We start from the raw sequence: 20,270 nt of genomic DNA, 5'->3' as shown, positions 1-20,270 counted from the left end.
GTCAAATATCTTTGACCTTTTGGGGGATCATCCTGGGCCTCAGCACATCTTTAACCAGAAGCCCCCAAAGTTACTTTTCCAAGTCCTGGAGATTGCCAGAAACAAAAGCTTTCATTGGAATGAGGTGGTATAGGCAGATATTTTTAAAATAATTTTACTGTTTTTATTAAAAATAACTCATTGATTATCAAAAAATTCAACTAACAGTGAAAAATACAAAGAAGAAAGTAAAAATCGCTTACATCAAACATCCCCTTTCCCACAAATACAGATGGAGTGAGGGAGATTATAGATTGCTTCATATACTTTTTTTTAATAAAAAGTATGACAATTTAATTGAACTTGAATTAAAGTGAAGTGAAACTGTAGGGCTTGCTGAATTTTGGTAATTGCTTCCTCCAAAAAAAAAAAAAAAAAGGTTAGTTTTTAAAAGTTTTAAAATATATATTATGAAATGCATTAAGGGTTTGGAGTCATTGAAGTTCGTTTTTATATTACATATTTGAAGTTTGGATTATTGCAGGAAAAGATGAGAAGGGCAGTATTTCTTCCCTTTTTCATATTTCTTCCTAACCTTTCCATCTCCACCTATACAAATGATAAGTTATTCTTTTTATACTCTCAAGGTTGTAACATTTGCATTCCATTCTGTAACCATAATTTCCATAGTTGTTTAGCTTTAAACTTATATGTAAACGAATTTAATGTTCACCACCAGTCCCTTTACTGTGGCTCACAATTCCCAAGCTTATGATTTTGATTTATGTCTTGTTTAGCTGGATTTCATCATCCAATAGTTTTTCTAGAAGGGCTTAGAGGTGTATGTTCCTTGAGTTCTAGCATGTTTGAAAATGTTGTTCTTCTTCTTGAAGGACAGCTTAGATGGTTATAAATTCTGGATCACTCTTTTCCCCAGAGCTTTGTAGATGCTACAGTGTATTCAGTGTTGTAGAGAAGTCTGAGACCAGCTTACTTCCAGCACCTCTCAACCCTCACCTTTCCCTGTAGGTTACTTACTCTTTCTATGAGAGTAGTTGGAGAAGCATTTTTATGTTCATATATAGCTATGGATCTATATAAGATATATATACATACATAGAATAGAGTAAGGTTATATATATATATTTTTTTTTTCTTGGTGTGCTTTTTCAGTCTGTGAGTTCAGCTTTTCTCTCAGTGGAGGAAATTTTTTCTTCTCTTATGTCTTTGAATGTGTTCTTTGTTCCTTTTATTTTTTCACTACTTCAGAGCCACCATAATCTGTAAATTTCTCATCAGTGTCTCCACTGTAGGTCCATTACTCTACCTCTCAATACTTTAATCTTTCTTTCCTTCTTTACTTCCTTGTGCTCATCTCAATCTCCCCCACTAATTCAGCTTGAGGCTCTACCTGTTTTATTCCTTCATATTTCCAACATATTGGTTAGTTCTATATTTTTAGAATTTTTTGCTTCATTTTGTCATTTTGGTCTTCAGTTTATTTCCTTAAATTGTAATCTTCTTCCATTTTGTGCGATCCTCTCATCTCACCTCTGATTCCTATTTTCATTTTTTCAGGTTCTAATTTCTCCTTGAGTCAAAACATTTGTGGTATACATTTTGCACAAAAATGCATTTTATGTGTTTCTTGCATCTATGTTTCTATTCTGACATCTGTCTCCAGCATGTTTCTTTTCTTCTTTCCTTTATACCTTCCTCTCCTCTTTCCTTCCTCTTTTGACTATACTATTTTTGTGTAGTTGCCATGCCATTTGTTTTCATTTAATTTTTTTTTTTGATATGGACATTTCTACCTGGATTTTCTCTTGACCTAGCTATATTGTGTAAGTCAATTTTCACTGACTTTTTCCTACCTTTTCTGAGATCTCTGTCCTCCTGGCAGCGCTTAGTTGAGGACTGGGTATTTTGTGTCTGCTTTGTCACTGCTTGGATGGTGGGGAAAAGAGGAAGTTCAGCTGGAGCTGTGGGTAGTGGTGGTTGTGGGCTGGTTTCTGCTCTTTTTCTATAACTTTGTTAATAGTCTAACACTTGAATTTATTCCACTGAAGTGGGGGCATATCTTATTCCCTTGTGTGGGCAGTAGTGGGGCATGGATTATTTCACCAGTTCAGGGTAGAATTATAGGGACAATCTGCCCAGCTGTTTATTTTCCACACTTAACCCAACTATTCCCAACAAGCACTCTCACTCCCCTGCCAGATAAAGGAAGGAAAAGATAGACAAAATCCAAAGAGTTTGGCCACTCTGCTATTTCTCAGAAGTGCAGGATGGGGGTAGGGGTTGTGACAGCTTCAGTTGGGGCTTTCTATGTGTCTCCTGCCACTAACTCTATCAGAAGGGATTGTTTTATTTATTTTCTCTTACTTTCCTTTCTGGTAAGTCCCTCTATGTTGTTTGAGATCATCAGCTCTGGTAGAATACTATGCTGTCATTCTGCTTTTCCTCTCCCCTCCTCCTCAGTACGAAAAGCAAATAGCAGCACAGGCAGTTTTTTGTCTTGTTGGAGTGTTCTTATGGTGGGATGGATATCCTTCTACTCTAGAGAAACTTTCTGAACCGCCTCTGCAGCTGCCTGCCCACCCCTTGGTCCACTTCTCTTCCGGCTCTGTAGTCACAAAAGTGACTACAAAAGTTTGTCACAACTTTTCCTCTCACATCTTCCTCTCAGTACTGATTCTTTGAGGGAGGAAGAAAGGGTTATCAAGGGTGGGAGTTCTACATTTATTTCTAGTAAGTTCTGTTTTTCTCTGGCCATTATTTTTAAAGATTATTGCCTTTTCCTGTACTTGAGAGTTGCTGATCTATTTTTAGTTGACTATAAATTTTTTGTTGTTGTTAATTTGGTTGAGATCAGGAGGGTGGCAGGTTCTGGGATCACTCTATTTATTTATTTATTTATTTATTTATAATTTTTATTTACTTATTTATTTTTGGCTGCGTTGGGTCTTTGTTGCTGTGCGCGGGCTCTCTCTGGTTGCGGTGAGCAGGGGCTCCTCTTCGTTGCGGTGTGTGGGCTTCTCATTGCAGTGGCTTCTCTTGTTGCAGAGCATGGGCTGTAGGCGTGTGGGCTTCAGTAGTTGTGGCATGAGGGCTCAGTAGTTGTGGCACATGGGGTTAGTTGCTCTGCGACATGTGGGATCTTCCCGGACCAGGGATCGAACCAATGTCCCCTGCATTGGCAGGTGGACTCTTAACCACTGCGCCACCAGGGAAATCCTGGGATCACGCTTAAGACAGCCATTTTAGCAGGGCTAGAAACCCATCCCTTTTTGGGGAGTGGGGTTCTACCTAGGGGACTTTTCTAGGCAAAAGCTCCTCATATGACTTCCCTGTGATTATTAGACCTCACACAGTTCTGTCAATCATACAGACTTCTCAGGAGCCCACTGCTTCATTATCTCTCTGCTGGGTGCAGCAGGGATTACATAAAGGTAGAGTGTGACCAGAGGCACCACAAGGCACCAGAGGCACCATCTGTCACATGGAAATGTCAGACAGCAGTAAGTGCCAAGACAGAACCCAAGAGGTGACAGGTGACAGGTAACTAAGAGAACTAGCTACCTGATATGAGTCAAATCTCATATCCAAAGAAGGATCACTGACTGCCCTGACTCTGACAGATGGTCCTCTGGACTTTGCTGGATTCCTTGAGTACCAGGAAACTCGTGAACACTGTTCAGTTATCGGGAAGCTCAAAGTATTTAAACATTGTTTACCTGGGGCCAAACTATACCTCCTCTTTTCTCTGCATGGTCTCCCTTGGTGAGGCTTCTAATTCACATGACTCCCAATCTTAGCTCCATTTAGATGGTTACGTAGTCCTGATCTCTGGCCTAGACTACAGTTCTGGAAATCTGTTGGGTCAAACCCATGAAAGACGGCAAAACGTGGATAACTAAAAGTCCTGCGTGCAAATGGAAAATAACCAATGTATGGGACGAAGATACCTCATTTGGTTCAAGTAAAAGAGATTCAAGGCTTTTAATCCTAAATGTGCTGTGAGCCCATAGTGTAGGGCACAGCAAGTCTGTGCTAAATGAATAACTCATGTCAATGCCAAGGCCATTTGCCACTGTGCTCCTGAGCTAAGAGCTTGTTAGAGCACATCTGGGCTTCTGGGACAGCAACAACCAGAATGTGTGCAGTCAGGGGATGGTATCTAGAGGCCACAGTGAACAGCTGGGAAAATTGGGCTACAACCTGGAGAAGGGAAGCTTTGGAGAGGTACAAGAGCTGTCTTCAAGCAGGAGAAAAATTTGTGGGAAAGAGAATACTTGGTTTGTTCTTTCTGCCTTCAGAGCACAAACCCAGGACAGGTTTAGGAGATTAAAAAAAAAGACTATTTATTGGTTCTGTTGACGAGGAGACATCTATTTCTGAGATCTGTAAAAGATCTAATGACCTTAGCTTTACTCTGGAAAAACCCTGTTTCTACTCCTATCTATGGGGATATGGAACCAGATGCTGATTTCTAATTAGGACACAGATGATAGAACTGCTGAATTCATCTGAGGAAGAATAGTTGGGCAGCAGGCCTCTTGAGAAGCCTGCCAAAGAGAAGGGACTTTTCCAAACTTTATAGCCAAAGAGCCAACAATTTTCCAGTTGACAAAAACCAACCTGGACCCCAGACACAAGAGCCTGCTTGGTACTATGGAGAGCAATGGGAAGAACATAGAACTTAGAGCAGATAGAATTATTTGAAACCTATGCCATTTACCAGTTCTGTGACCTTAAGCAAGTTATTAATCTTGCTGAGCCTTAGTTTACCCACCTGAAAAATGGGATGATTAAGGTCTAGCTCATTGGGTCGTTGTGAGGATAAAATAACAATTATAAAGCCCCTGGCATATAACCAGGTTCCAATAAATGTTAAAGCTATTCCTTATCCCCTGAAGCAAATTGCCAAGAGTATTACATTTTATAAATTAAACACTTTTTTTTTCAGGGCCCCCTTCTGAACTCTCCCCAGCTATTGAGGAAGAAGAGTCAAAGAGTGGCCTGGATGTCATGCCCAATATTTCTGATGTGCTGCTTCGCAAACTGCGGGTCCACAAGTCTCTCCCTGGAAGGTAAAATTGGGGCATGGGTTGCACAAGACCCCACATTGGGTGGCCCCTGTATTCAATTGTAGATAGGACACAGGAGCACCAGACTTGATTTTTGACGCCAGAAGGGTCAAAGTCCAATAGTTCAGACAGGACTAATGTACCCAAAACAAAAAGAATAATAAAGGGCCAGGTGAGGTGGTTCCAACTCAAAGAGGAGCAGGTGGGGCTCATAGATGAACAAGACCACCAAGAAAGTGAAAAGACAACCCACAGAATGGGAGGAAATATTTGCAAAGCATGTATATGATAAGGGACTTGTTTCTATAATATATCTTTGAAGAACTCTTATAACTCAATAAAAAAAACAACTAATTTTTAAATTTTTTGACTGAAGTGTAGTTGATGTACAGTATTATATGTTACAGGTATACAATAGAGTGATTCACAATTTTTAAAGATTATACTCCATTTATAGTTATCATAAAATATTGGCTATATTCCCTGTGTTGTACAATATATCCTTATAGATTATTTTATACATAATAGTTTGTACCTCTTAATCCCCTACTCCTATCTTGCCCCTCCCCCCCTTCCCTCTCCCCACTGGAAACCACTAGTTTCTTCTCCATATCTGTGAGTCTGCTTCTTCTTTTGTTATATTTACTAGTTTGTTGTATTTTTTTAGATTCCACATAAGTGGTATCATACAGTATTTTTCTTTCTCTGTCTGACTTATTTCACTTAGCATAATACCCTCCACGTCCACCCATGATGCTGCAAATGGCAAAATTTCAATTCTTCTTTATGGCTGAGTAGTATTGACAACTAATTTTTTTAAGTGGGCAAAAGATTTAAATAGACATTTCTTCAAAGAATATATATGAGGGGTCAATGAGCACATGAAAGGATGCTCAGCATCAGTAGTAATTAGGGAAATCCAAATTCAAATGGTTTATCATGAATAATAAATGATAAATTCATTAAATGAATGATTTATCATTTATCATAAATGATTAAAATGAGATATAATTTTATATCCCTAGAATGGTTTTAATAAAAAAGATGGGCAATAACAAATGTTGGTGAGGATGTGGAGGAAATGAAATTCTCAGGAAAATGGTGCAGCCACTTTGGAACAACAGTTCATCAAAAAGTTAAACATACAGTTATTGTATGGCCCAGCAATTCCACTCCTAGATATATAACAAAGAGAAATGAAAATATATGTCCACACAAAAACTTGTACGTGAATGTTCAATAACAAGCATTTTTCTTGATAGCTAAAAATGGAGACAAACCAAATGTCCATCAGCTAATAAATAGATAAATAAAATCTGATATATCCATAGAATGGAATACTATTCAGCCATAAAAATGAAATACTTATATATGCTACCAGATGGATGAACCTCAAAAACATTATGCTAAGTGAAAGAAATCAGTCATGTGTTGTATGATTCCATTTATATGAAATACCCAGAATAGGGAAATCCACAGAGACAAAGTAGATTAGTTGTTGTATAGGGCTGGGGATTGGGGGAGTGACCACTAATTGGTATAGTGTTCCTTTTTGGGAGGATTAAAAAGTTCTAAGATTGACTGTAATGATGGTTGTACAATTCTATGAATATACTAAAAACTACTGAATTGCAAATGTAAGAGCATGAAAAAAAAAGGAAAGAACAGTAAATGCAAAGGCCCTGGGGCCACAAGGACGTAAGTGTGTTTGAAGAGCAGAATGGCGAATGTGGCTGAAGAGTGGGAAGAGTCCGGTAGGGGCCAGTTCACAGAGGCCTTTGATTTCATCCTAAGGCCTATTAAGGCAGTTTGAATTCTGAGGCACATCCAGAGTGGTCTCCTTGTACGTCACCTGCTAGGCCTCCGCCTTTTTGGAGGGTAATGGCTCTGCCCCTCCCTGCCTGTGCCAGTTCATGAGGCACAGCTCTCTGCTTCAGGAGCTGACCTTGTCATGTGGCTTCTTTACATAAACCACACCTCCCTGGGTCCTCAGGGCCTTGTACATTTTTCAAAAATGTGTTCTATAGCAAAAAAGCAGAACGTGAGTAATCAAGGTAGTAAAGTAAGTTTGGTAAATAATTGATGAAAACGTAATTTTCACATAATACCCAAACAAAGCCAGGAATCAAACACAAGCTCAGTGAGTTTGATAACCCATTTAAGCAAGATGTGCATGTCCTATATGACAGCTGAGATTGTGTTGGCTGGCCCCCAGAGGAAAGGGCCTGACGGGTGGGCCTGTGGCCAGAACTGCAAGGCTCAAACAGCTTTGCACTTGTTTATCTCGTGCTCTGTACTCTGCTGACTTGATGGCCGTGGGGTCTTGTTGCCTCATCCTGACAGGAAGGTTCTCATAGTCCCTCGTCAGGGGTGAGAACCAGCCACTTGCAGAGATTGCTGACCCCTACCTTTGCTCTCGGGGTCCCTCCACACCCGTCAAAGGGAGGAAGCTGTGTTTCCTGAGAACCTTATCGATGGCATGCTCTGTTGCCAAGTCCTGTGACGCCAGTAGGACTCCTCCCCGTTCTCCCACCCCAGCACAGGAAAGGGCCCGTGCATTATTTACGTCGTCCGGGTTTCAGAGCAGGGCTAGCTTTAGTCACCAGCCAGAGCAGCAGCCGAGCAAGGGTGCAGAGTGGAGGATGCTTGCTGTGGGAACCGCACCCTCTGCACCAGCTGGGGCTCTCTTGCCCAATCTCTGATTCCAGCCATCAGAAGAGGCTCTTGCTGTGGAGAAGAGCTCTGGCCACTCTTTCCTACCATTTATTCTCTGGCTCACGTGCACACTTGTCACACCCCTTGGAGGCAGGAGGAGGGTCAGGCTTTGCAGACCTGGGCAGCCCCAGAAAAATTATAATGACTGTTCAGATGTATACAACTTATAAAGTGTATAGCTTGTATAGTCTTTTATTAAGTCCTCACAGCATGCCTGTGAGTTAGTCATAATAATAAACATCTCCTGAGTGCCCGCTGAGTGTGGATGTCATATGAATATACACATATATACATATACATGTATATACATATATATACACATACATACATGTGTGGATGTCATATATAGGTGAATATAGACACATATATATACACATTGATACATACATATATATATTCCTTATAAGACTCCTGCAAGGTAGATATTATTCCCATTTTACAGATGAGCAAACTTAGATTAAATAACTTATCCAAAGTCACACTTAGTGGAGGCACTGGTGGAGCACTGACCCCAGGATCTAATAGTTTCCACCATACTTCCTCTGCAGGAGTCACTATCTTGCCGAATACGTCACGGGTTACAGAACTCACACAAAGGGTACCCTGCATCTTTTCCATCTCGCCAGCCCTGCTTACTCTAATTCCTGGAAACACCTGGTCTGCCTGCTGTTCAGAGGCACCTTTTGGTTTATTTCAAAGGTTGGATAAAGTTCATTTGCATGTCTTTTCTTTTTCACAGTGCCCCTCCACTCACTGAAAAGGAAGTTGAGGTAAGTAACTCCAGTGTTCTATGAAATTGAGTACTTGAGCTTGAGTGGGTTCATTCAAAACATTTCCTTCTCCAGCCTCTGCTCCTGACATTTTTACACAAACATGAGAATGAGTGGCCATGGGGGGAATATGGGCATCGTGATCAGCCCTATTGAGCCACCAAGCCCCCGACCACCACTCCAGTTAATGGAAGATTTTGACAAATTTCGTCAGGGATGAGAAGGTAGCTGGAAGTTCCACATTTCATCAACGATTATTTGTTTTCTTTAAAAGTATGACTTAGATACACAAAGCAGCTGGGAGGCTGCAGAACTGAATCAAATTTATTTCAAAATTATTAAAAGACGATCAGATTTCACGTTTCAAACTTTGGTCTGGAGGAAAAAGGTGCTTTCTTTCTGAGGGTTTCAGACGTAAGGAAGCCAGCTCAGCCAAGGCGGGTGGCTATGCTGTCAGGTCTCCCACCTTCCCTGATTCTCCCATGATTCTCCTCAGGGCCTCCTTGTCTCTGTAGAGAAGCTGTCCCAATGGGGCTGGTGAGTGAGCTGAGAGGAATTTGCATTTCATTCTGGCGAAGGGGTAGATGGACAAAGAGAATGCATCGGAGGTGAGACAGTGAGGACCTCCGACACCAGCGGTAGTTTGTTTCCATGACGATTACATTGGAATTGATAGAAGGAAAGGAGCAAGAACATGGATGATTCCAGAATACTTCACTCCAGGTTGGGAGGATGGAAGATTTTACAGTCTTAAAACATGGTTTACGCTTGCTAACAAGAAAACGAACATACACTTACTGAGACCCAGTGGACCACATAAGCAAAGGGAGATGGACTGTGTAAAATATCTGGCACAGATAGTAACAGTTACCTGGCACACACATATCCATCCTTTCAGCTGACCCCCCCATCAGCTCTGAGAAACAGGTAGAGCAGGAAGCAGAACAAAGGAGGAAACTGAGGGATTAAATAAGTTATCTGAGATCCCAGACCCCGTGCTTAGCAGAATCAGCATTTGGAGCCAAGTGTTCTGACTGACTTCAGGGCTCTATATATCACACTGCCATTAAGGGGATAACCCAGTTATAGAGAACTAAATATTGAGCATTTTTGATAAATTTGACTGAGGCTTGGGCAAGACAGAGAATCCCTACCCACTGCCGCTGGTGGTGATGGCCGTGGGCACTTTGGTTAAGGGTGCGCTCCTGTCCTCAGGTGTGTGCTGACACAATCTGTGCTCAGCATGGTGAGAGGAGCACAGGCTTTGGAATCAGATAGTCTGAGGCTGAATTCTGGTTCTGCTACTCCCTTGTGACACCTTGAACAAGTTAATGACCTCTCTGCTCTCGGTCTCTTTACCCATAAAGTGGACATAACAGTTCCTATGGCAGAGGATTGTTGAGGGATTAAACAAGCTAAGGTGCGTAAAACTCCTGGCAGTTCTGGCGTATAGCAGATGCTCAATAGGGAGTAGCTTTCAATGTGGCCCTCATCATCATCATCATCGAGCAGTTCAGGGTCTTCAGTTCTCCGTCTGGAGATGTCTGCCCACTGTGGGCCATGTTACATGAACTTCAGATGCTCAGGCAGAATCAACTCACCCTAAGGGTGTAAATCTTCTACCACTTGACACAGGCAAGGCAAATGAAGGCTGTAAAAATGAAGGCCATTGCCTCCTTCCTGTGTAGAGTCCATCTGTGTATTTCTCCTCCCCAGTAGTTTCCTATTAGACCAGGAATTCCATGTCTGATCAGCACCACCTTTCAAAGTTCATTCATGCAGGCTGCATTTTTGGCATGGAATATTTGTTCCAGAAAGCTTCTCCTAACAGAATCATACCTGGCTTTATTTAATCTCCTGGCAGCTTGTAAAAGCTGCTTTCAGCGTAGGATTTGGAATATTCAGATAAGATGCTGGTTGAAGTTTGCTTTGAGTCAACAGGCTTACATCTCAAGTGGGGTTTCTTTAAATACAGTAGTTTCATGCGAAATCTCCAAAACCCGCATGCCATAAATCTTAGCGTGAACCCAGACTGCTTACACAATCAGCTGTGTTGGCCTGAGTTTATCTAAACCCAAATACAGGATGTTATTTTCTTGACATTCAGGAAAAAGCAAAGTGTTATTCTCTTATTCTTTTTCAGTAAAATGTGTTTGGTCTTCTGGTCCTGGGAAGGACCTAGCATGGATCTCAGGTTACTATTTGGCCATCTTTTGGGCAGTTTACTTCATTAAGGGAGAGTTTCACTTGTTCTTGGCTGCTGTGGGAGCTGGTTCCAGGAGCTGATATAAAATCCTTGAGCAAAAAATTCCACCGGCAGCCTTGCTCCCTGCAGTAACTCCTCCTAGCACCTCTCCAACACTCTTGTTCCCAACAGAACGTGTTTGTACAACTGTCCTTGGCCTTTAGAAATGACAGCTACACCCTAGAATCTAGAATTAACCAGGCGGAAAGGGAACGCAACCTGACAGAGGAGAACACAGAGAAGGAACTGGAACACTTCAAAGCTTCCATTACGGTAATTGTGGAGCCTGATTGGGGAATCCTTGCAGGAGACACTGTCCCCAAGGGCTGTGCCGGGTCTCCTGCTTTTCTCAGTCACCGAGCAGAGTATCCTGAAGTGAGAAATGGGGCCAAGGCCCTGAGCCAGGCAGCCTTCCTCAGAGCTGGGAGGAGCTGAGGCAGAGATCCGGAAGGCTTGGTTACCTTAGGGCTGTAGTTAAGGCCTCTGAGCCCTTGGCAGCTTCTCAGGAGGGGGGCTGGATGACCTGGGATGGCAAAGGGAGCCCCCTGGGGACCAGAGACCAGGCTGTGATTCCCTTCCTTTAGGCCAGCCAGCTATAGAGTGTCCACATTGGACTTCTCCAATCCCAGAAGTAGCCGTCGCCTGGGCCCTGCAGAGGCGCCTCCTCTCGGCCAGGATGGGGCCAGGGCTCGTCTTGTGACAGCCCTGGTCAAGTCTTGGTCTGTGAGGACCCCACGTGATGTTCCTTCTCCCTCCTCAGTCCTCAGCTTCACTCTGGCACCACTGTGAGCACCGGGAGACCTACCAGAAGCTGCTGGAGGACATCGCGGTCCTGCACCGCCTGGCTGCCCGCCTCTCCAGCCGAGCCGAGATGGTGGGGGCTGTCCGCCAGGTGAGCTCTGCTCTGTCCACAGTAACTGGAGCAGCGATGTAAGCAGTGGCAACTACAGATACTGCTTATTGATGGCTTCCTCTGTGCCAGACATCCTACCTCCGTAATTGTGGTCGTCTCAGTGTATTTTTGATGGACCACTAAATTCTTGAGGTGCTCCCCAGAAAAAGCTTTCTATGGATACCTACATTTGAGAACTGCTGCATACTACCTTCCTTTCTTGGAGATTTCTGAGGCATGTTGGCATAGCAAGGCTTTGAGAAGTCCTGTAATGAAAAAGTCTGTTTAACATTACTGACGTATTTCTCAAATGTATTTGAGTAAAGAATCACCCACCCCGCCACTTCTTGTTCCCACAAAATACCTATTCAACTCCCAGGGAACTAGTATTTGGCAAAATGTGCTTTAGGAAAAACTGCTTTGTTTCATTAATCCTCCCAGCAACTCTGTAAAGTAAATAATCTTATCCCCTGATGAAGACGTGAAGTCTCAGAAAGGTAATAGCACTAGCGTGGGGCAAAGCTGGGGTGCAGGCCCAAGTCTGGCTCCCTCGCAGCCACTTTGAAGTCGTGAGGCACTCAGGGTGCCACCTGATCCAGCATGGTGTTGTGGGGTCAGACTGCCTGAGTTCTCATCCTGGCTCCACAAGGATTCACTGTGTGGCCTCGGGCCTCTCTGCTCCAGCTTCTCCAACCATAAAATGCGGATGCTGACAGTATCTGCCATACAGGGCACTGTGACACTTGTAAAGCACCTGGATGTCGTTATCACTGTTGCTGTTACTGTGGACCCGTGTCCTGCTGCATGGTTTGCATGACAGGGGTGTTCCTGGGGCCCAGCCCTGGGCAGTTCTCATAGAATAAAGGAAGGACAAGCCACAGGGCTGTCCCACCCGTGTGCTTCCGGTGAAAGGGCACCCAACTCAGCAGCAGCACCCAGGAAGCCACTCCAGCTGGGAGCAGCAACAAAGGGAGGGCTTTAGGGAAGTGGCTGGTCTCAGCTCAGGGCTGCGGGGACTTTGTCCAGGGGACAGTCACTGAGCGTGTCCCTCTGGGGACAGGCAGGCCGCGGGCAAGGATCTCTGAGGGATCCACGGGGTGTCAGTAGAGAAGACTCCTCCTCATTTTGCACAGCCCTCGTGAAAGCGTTTCTCAGCCCATGCGCGGCTCACTCCAGCCTTCACCCTTCTGCAAGTGGCTTCCGTGTCTCTGTCCTCACCGTCTTCTCTGGTTCCACTGGACTGGTTCAGGCACTCATCCTCTCTTCTCTTGTTGCTCTTGCTGCCACCAGTCTCACACCCTTCAGTCCAGTCTCCACTGGCGACCTGATTATGACACTCCCTTACTTTAAGACATTCGATGGCTCCCCTCTTCCTTCAGAATAAGTCCAAACTCCTTAGTCTAGCATTCAAGGTCCTTCACAACCCAGCCCTAACTCACCTTTTCTTCCTGTGAACAAACCCAACCATTTGCTGATTCCTACCTGAGTAGGATGACCTGTGCTTTCCTGGCTTTCCAGACAATTCTGGTATACGCTTATTGTCCCAGCATAATTCTTGATGGCACCCCCTTTCACTCTCCAAAGGATCCTGTCTGGAGGGGAAATCCTCACCTCGATACAAGCCTTGTGATGTCCTGCCTCTGGACCTTGGCTCTTGGAGTTCCCTGGCTAATGCTCTTTGTCTCTCCTGCCCATGGCTACGTGCCCAAACCCTACAGCACTTCACTCCATCTCAAGAAGCCTCCCCTGACCCGTTCTCTGCAAGCGGAGATGACTCTGCCCCCTCTCATCTCCTGAGGCTTTGTGGCTGGGCTCGTCCTTGTTATCCCTGAGCACAGGTGCCTGAGCCCCCGTCTCAACTCACATCCCAGACAGCAAACTCTTAGAGGGCAGAGTCACGTCTGATTGGTCCTTGTATCCTTTCGAGTCCCCCAGCCCAGAGCTTGGCTCAGAGCAAACAGTGCTGATGAGCTTTTCATCCAAATGCCCTGTGTGTTCACACTCTTCTTCCCTGCAGGAAAAGCGCATGTCGAAAGCAACAGAAGTGATGATGCAGTATGTGGAGAACCTGAAGAGGACGTATGAGAAGGACCATGCAGAGCTCATGGAGTTTAAAAAACTTGCAAATCAGAATTCAAGCCGTAGCTGTGGCCCCTCTGGTAAGGAACTGGGTTCCTGCCCACCCCCGACCTTGGCCCTGTGATATTGGGTCCCTGATGGATCCAGGCTAGGATCATGCCTATGGGACAGCCCCAGGGCCTGTGTTAGGGTGAGCAAAGCTTGCTGCCTGGCCCAGTGAAGCCCACAGGGGCCTCACAGTCACTGTTTCTGTGAGCTTGGGGGCCTGGAACCAGAAAGCATGAATGGCCCCCAAGCAACTCCTGATAAAAGTAACCACAGAAGCTGATCACTGATGCAAAGCCCATAGGCTGCAAGAATTCAACCTCCTTTGTGAGAGTGGCACACCCCAAACCTTTCAACCTTTGTGCTTTGGGGTCCCCCCTTTGGGCAGCACATGCTAAGGAAATTGCACTTTATCCTGGAAAGCATTAGGGATCCAACCAAAGATTTTAATCAGGGAAATAACATGATCATATATAGTTTAGAAGATTCCTTCTGGCAATGATGTGGCAATTACATTACTGGGGTAAAGCCAGAGACAGGGAAACCCACAAAGCGACTATTACAGTAATCCAGGTGAGAGATGGAGTCTGGGCAGAGGGGTGGAGTGAGAGCCTGGGTAAAGGAGATACTGCTGAGATAACTATTAGACTCGTGGGCAAGACAAATGCTTTAAAGAAATACTCTCGTTTAAAGAAGTTCTATACAGGTTGCTATAGAACAGAGGAAGGGCCATCTGATTCCACTTGATATTGAGTTGCTGTGGTTTTTGTTTTCTTTTGTTTTGTTTTTTGTTTTTTATTGAAGTATAGTTTATTTACAATGTTGTGTTAATTACTGTTGTACAGCAAAGTGACTCAGTTATACATATATATACATTCTTTTTCATATTCTTTTCTGTTATGGTCTATCACAGACTTTTTTTTTTTCAGGAGAATATCATTGTTATTTATTTATTTATTTATTTATTTATTAACATCTTTATTGGAGTATAATTGCTTTACAATGGTGTGTTAGTTTCTGCTTTATAACAAAGTGAATCAGCTATACCTATACATATATCCCCATATCCCCTCCCTCTTGCATCTCCCTCCTTACCACCCTCCCCATCCCACCCCTCTAGGTGGTCACAAAGCACTGAGCTGATCTCCCTGTGCTATGTGGCTGCTTCCCACTAGCTATCTATTTTACACTTGGTAGTGTATATATGTCCATGCCACTCTCTCACTTCGTCCCAGCTTACCCTTCCCCCTACCTGTGTCCTCAAGTCCATTCTCTACGTCTGTGTCTTTATTCCTGTCCTGCCCCTAGGTTCTTCATGACCATTTTTTTTTTTTAGATTCCATATATATGTGGTAGCATACAGTATTTGTTTTTCTCTTTCTGACTCACTTCACTCTGTATGACAGACTGTAGGTCCATCCACCTCACTACAAATAACTCAATTTCATTCCTTTTTATGGCCGAGTAATATTCCATTGTATATATGTGCCACATCTTCTTTATCCATTCATCTGTCGATGGACACTTAGGTTGCTTTCATGTCCTGGCTATTGTAAATAGTGCTGCAGTGAACACTGTATCACAGACTATTGAATATAGTTCCCTGTGCTATACAGTAGGAGAGTTGCAGTGTTTTAAAGTAAAAGTAGGAGTTCTCCAGGCTAAAGGGGGAAATACACCCCAAGTGGAGGAAACAGCTTGTGCAAAGGCGTGGAGGTTGGGCTGAGAAGACTACGAAACAAACAGTCTGATGTGGTTTGAGGTGTTGGAGTGTGACAATGACACGTTGAAGGTAAGACTTGTTAGACCAGGGCCACATGCCAGGCCCTGCGAACAATCTGGGTCTTTGTCCTCCAGGCAGTGAGGAGACACAGGTGGGTTTACACCAGCCGACATAGTCAGATTTTATTTTTAGAAGATTGCTGACTTCAGAGTGGGCGATGCATTAGGAGAGTGTGGACATTGAGGGATGGAGAGACGAGTTAGGAGGCTTTGCCACAGTCCAGGAGGAGGAGGACGGTGCTGTGGATCAGTATCTCTCCTTGGGAGCTTGCCAGGGTTTGGGCTCTGGCTGATGAGGTGTGGTGTTAGCAGGAGAAAACAGACCTTTTAGCAACAGGAATCCCTCTGGAATGCAAACATCCGTGTTACCAAGAGCAGAGGGAGGGAAAGTACAGAAAGTATAACAGATGGAGAAACCTTTATAAACAGGAGGTTTCACAAGTTTCCTGGGGAATATCAGTGACGCTTCCCAGGGTCCGAAGGCGGCGTACATGTGCTCCAGACCGTCTGCTTTGGTCTTGGCAGCAAGGCTCCTGACCCACATGCAGCTGGGCCTCTAAGAAACCTCTCTCTGTCAGTGTTGGAAGTTGGAGAAGCTGCCACCAAAGAAATCCTAACATGTGTGCTCTTACAGTATTGTCCTACAAGGTGCAGGGTCTCCTGTGAACCACCTTACCCACGATTTATGGAATGAGCACAGTTGCCCGTGAGTCTCATCCATTCATTCTACAGACATTTATTGAGCATCTCTGGTGTGCCCACGTGATACTGGAATACAGAGGTGAAGTGTACCCAGCCCCTGACCCAAAGGAGTTCTCAACCTGTGGTGAGGGCAGGACAGTGTAAGCAGTGCTGTGACAGATGTAAGCAGACTTTATGGGCGCACATGGCAGAGTCCCACATTCCGTCTGGGGGCATGAGAAAGTGCTTACAATCAGACGGGAGCCGGTAGTTGAGTGTTGAACGGTGAATGGGTAGTTTTCGCACATCTGTTCCCACTCCACTGTTTTTCCAAGCTACACCTCAGCTTGGGCTGGTGCAGAGGGGCCAGATGTGCCCACCAGATACTCTGTGACCATTCCCTGATGGTGGTTGTTCTTTAAGCTTTTATATGACTTCTTTGTCATATATGCAATCTTTGTCTGTGCCTGAAGACTACAGTGAAAGAAAATATCTCTGATTTCAAGAAAGGTGATACACATTCAGAAGAAAAAAAAAAAAACATCTATTTTTTTTTTCTGAATATGAAACCTGCTGATTGCCTACATTTTGGATTATTTCCTTAAGGTAGATTTCCAGAAGTGTAAATACTAACTCAGGGGAAAGGAATATTTATAAGGCTCTTTTTTTTCTGTATAAATAAGATCTTTATTAAACAAATTGAAACAGAGAATTGAATAGTCACTAGGGAGCTCCAGGGGAAAAGTCACTTTTACCAAATAACCAGAGAGGGAAAAAAACACAAACTTCAGTTGACAGGAGTTGTGACCAGAATCATCAATAAAGTAGTGTCACTGCAATGCCTAGCTTTTAGAAGAAATTAATCGAGTCAATATAAATATCTCATAGATTCTCTCTAGTCATAGTACTCCAGGTTTACCTTTAAAAAATGGGAAACAAGTGAGGTTTGTTCTCAAGGCATCTTTTCCCACTTTGAGACCTTCATGCTGTCCCTTGACTGAAATATATCCCTGAAATCTTACCTTTGTCCATTCTACTGTAAAAAATGCCCCAGTCTTGTGTTCAATTCCTTGTATATTTGCTCTCTATATTTAATGATGACAAACTAATATATGCTTAGTTTTCTGTGATTAATAAAGAACAGTCATTCCCTCTATCAGGTGGATTTGCATTTTAACAGGGAATTCTGATGACAGACAGATTCAGAGTTTATGTCACTAATCTTTTTTTTTTTCTTTATACAGCAGGTTCTTATTAGTTATCTATTTTATACATATTAGTGTATATATGTCATATAAGGCTCTTAAAGCAAATTATTTCCAAATAACCCATTGATATTTCCATTTAATGGGTAACAGTGATGCTCAATTCATTGTGTCATGGACATTCTTGGCTTTTCTTTTTGAAAATATTTTTGACTTTGATGGGCCAATATCGTATCTCTTCCCATAGTTTTAATTTGTATTTCTTGACCTTTTCAAATGTTTATTGGGCATTTGTAGTTCTACTTGTGTAAATTCTCTAATTTTTTGCCCACTTGTGAGATTGGTATTTTATTAACTGTATGAACTCTTCATATACAAAGAATATTTTCCGGTTCTGCTGTTTTGGCTGACTGGGAAACTTGAAAATCCTTTGACTACAAATACTTAGAAATTTCTGCTGGATAAAGTGAAGCAAACAGTCTAAAAGAATAGCTGAATCCACAAGAAAAGAAATTGAAATACTCAGATACAAGAAAAGAAAAGAGAACTGAAACCAAGCTGACCCTGCAGCTTCCTTGAGGATAAGAGTCAGCCTCAGCTATCTGGGCTCTGGGCTTTTGCACTCGCATGCAATCTGAGTTGAGGCCTCGGACACCCAAGGCAGAGAGTTGACTCTGAGCCTCCTACAGAAAGTTAAGACTTTCCAAGGACTGCATTTGTGGAACTCACCAATTCACAATGGAACAAATCAAGGAAGTTTGTCTGTTTTACCCTGGGCTCTAGTAAGAAAAAAACACTTTCTCCTTCCTCATAGGAAAAGTGCATGCCCACAAAGTACATGCCATAACAAAAGTGATGATGCCATATGCAGAGATTCCGAAAAGAACATCACAATGGTGCTGCTAGGAACACTGCCGGAAACAAACATAAATCACTCTGGAGAGACACACCCTGCGCCCAGGAGACACAGGATCCTCTAAGTAAAGCTTCACAGAAGATGAGTTTACAATATAGAATTATAAAATAGGAAAACAATCTACCACAAGCAAGAATCATCAGACACCCAAACAACAGGATGATATGCTAAAGACAGCAGATAATAAAACAATCTGATACATTTTTTAAAGATATGTGTAAAATTATTAGAGGCATAAAAGAACAAATCAGAAATATGAGAATAGAAGACTACAACCATCAAAAAAAGAATAAAATAGAATCCTAGAAATGAGGAATAGAGGCGTGGAAATTAAAAACTCAGTTGTTTAGGAGTGGTAGTTATTAGAGTTGAAGCTGTTCCTCAATATTCAGATCTCCTCCTCCTGAATGTGCCCATTCAGATGGGCACACTTCTCCATCCCCTTGAAGTTAGGTGAGGCCATGTGATTTGGCATTAAATGTCAGTGGAGGGACATGTGTCGCATTTGAGCTGAGGTCCATAAGAACTAGTGTGCCATTTGCCGTATGTTTCTTTCTCCAGACATGACAACCGTCACTGCTCCAAAATAGTAGAAGCTCCATCAGCCTGAGTCTTGAGTGAGGGGATGCAGAGCAGAGCCTGCTGCCAACTCATAAGCAAATGGACACGTAGCAAAAGCAAGAAATAAATCTTAGTTGTTATAACCCACTAAGGCTTTGGGGTTGTTTATTATTGTAGCATAGCCTAGCTTATCCTGATTGGTACAACATTTACATCAGATTAGGAACAGCTGAGGAAAAAATTTGTCAACCAGAAGACAGATTTGAAGAAGTCACCCAAAATGCAGTTCAGAGGGATAAATTAATTTAAATATGAAAGAAATGTGATACGGGATATAGAATGAGAAACTTCGAAATACTTTTATTAGGAGATCCATAATGAGAGAATAAGGGAGAGAAAATATTCAAAGGAATTTCCCAGGATCTGAGAATTTTCCAGAACTAAAGAAAGACATGAATCCTTGCATTTAGAAAGTACAGAGACTCCCAAGCAAAAGAAATAAAAACACATCAGAGAGAAACTTTAGAACCCCAAGGACAAAGTGAAGTTCTTAAAAATAACCAGAGAGAGAAGACAGATTATTCACAAAGGAATGGCAAATTCCAAGACCAATAATAGTACCAGGAGACAATGAAGTAGTGTCCAAAGAGCTGAGAGAAAATAACTGTTAACCTGGAGATAATACTACCAACTAAACTATCATGCAAGCTTGAGGGCTTTGTAAAGACATTTTATGGCAACAACTGAGAAAGTTTACCTCTCACAGATCCTTGCCAAAAGAACAACTAAAGGATGTACTTAGGGAAAAATAAAATTGAGATCAAAAGAAAGTCGGATGCAGGAAGGGATGGTGATCAAAGACATTTGTAAACATGTGGGTAAATCTAAATAAGCATTCACTGTGTAAAACAACAGTCATCATAATTTGGGATTCCAAAAACAAAGTGAAATAAAATACTGAAAAACAGGGACTTCCCTCGTGGCACAGTGGTTAAGAATCCGCCTGCCAATGCAGGGGACACGGGTTCAAACTCTGGTCAGGGAAGATCCCCCATGCCGTGGAACAACTAAGCCTGTGCGCCACAACTACTGAGCCTGTGCTCTAGAGCCCGTGAGCCACAACTACTGAGTCCGTGTGCCACAGCTACTGAAGCCCGCGCACCTAGAACCCGTGCTCTGCAACAAGGGAAGCCACCGCGATAAGAAGTCCGCACACCACAACGAAGAGTAGCCCCCGCTCGCCGCTACTAGAGAAAGCCCGTGCGCAGCAACGAAGACCCAAGACAGCCAAAAATAAAATTTAATTAATT

The 20,270-nt window shown here is 43.1% G+C and overlaps 1 protein-coding gene across 6 annotated transcripts in view; it reads left to right on the top strand.

The window, feature by feature from the left end:
• Window positions 1–20,270, top strand: part of IRAG1 (inositol 1,4,5-triphosphate receptor associated 1) — a 120,369-nt gene that overhangs the window by 76,854 nt on the left and 23,245 nt on the right. For 5 of the 6 annotated variants that reach the window (XR_009504654.1, XM_059931126.1, XM_059931130.1 and 2 more), the window contains 5 exons: window positions 4,949–5,072; window positions 8,524–8,554; window positions 10,932–11,072; window positions 11,560–11,691; window positions 13,709–13,850. Coding sequence is in view for 5 of the 6 variants with exons in the window: in XM_059931126.1 (XP_059787109.1) it covers window positions 4,949–5,072; window positions 8,524–8,554; window positions 10,932–11,072; window positions 11,560–11,691; window positions 13,709–13,850 (570 nt within the window). In the remaining variant the exon portion in view is untranslated. The remainder of the gene's footprint in view (window positions 1–4,948; window positions 5,073–8,523; window positions 8,555–10,931; window positions 11,073–11,559; window positions 11,692–13,708; window positions 13,851–20,270) is intronic. The other variant, XM_059931127.1, reaches the window with a different exon arrangement.

The sequence above is a fragment of the Balaenoptera ricei genome, chromosome 8 (assembly GCF_028023285.1).
Source record: "Balaenoptera ricei isolate mBalRic1 chromosome 8, mBalRic1.hap2, whole genome shotgun sequence".
Classification (NCBI taxonomy): Eukaryota; Metazoa; Chordata; class Mammalia; order Artiodactyla; family Balaenopteridae; genus Balaenoptera; species Balaenoptera ricei.
Note: the sequence above shows the minus strand (reverse complement) of the source record. Positions and strands in the feature narration are given on the sequence as shown.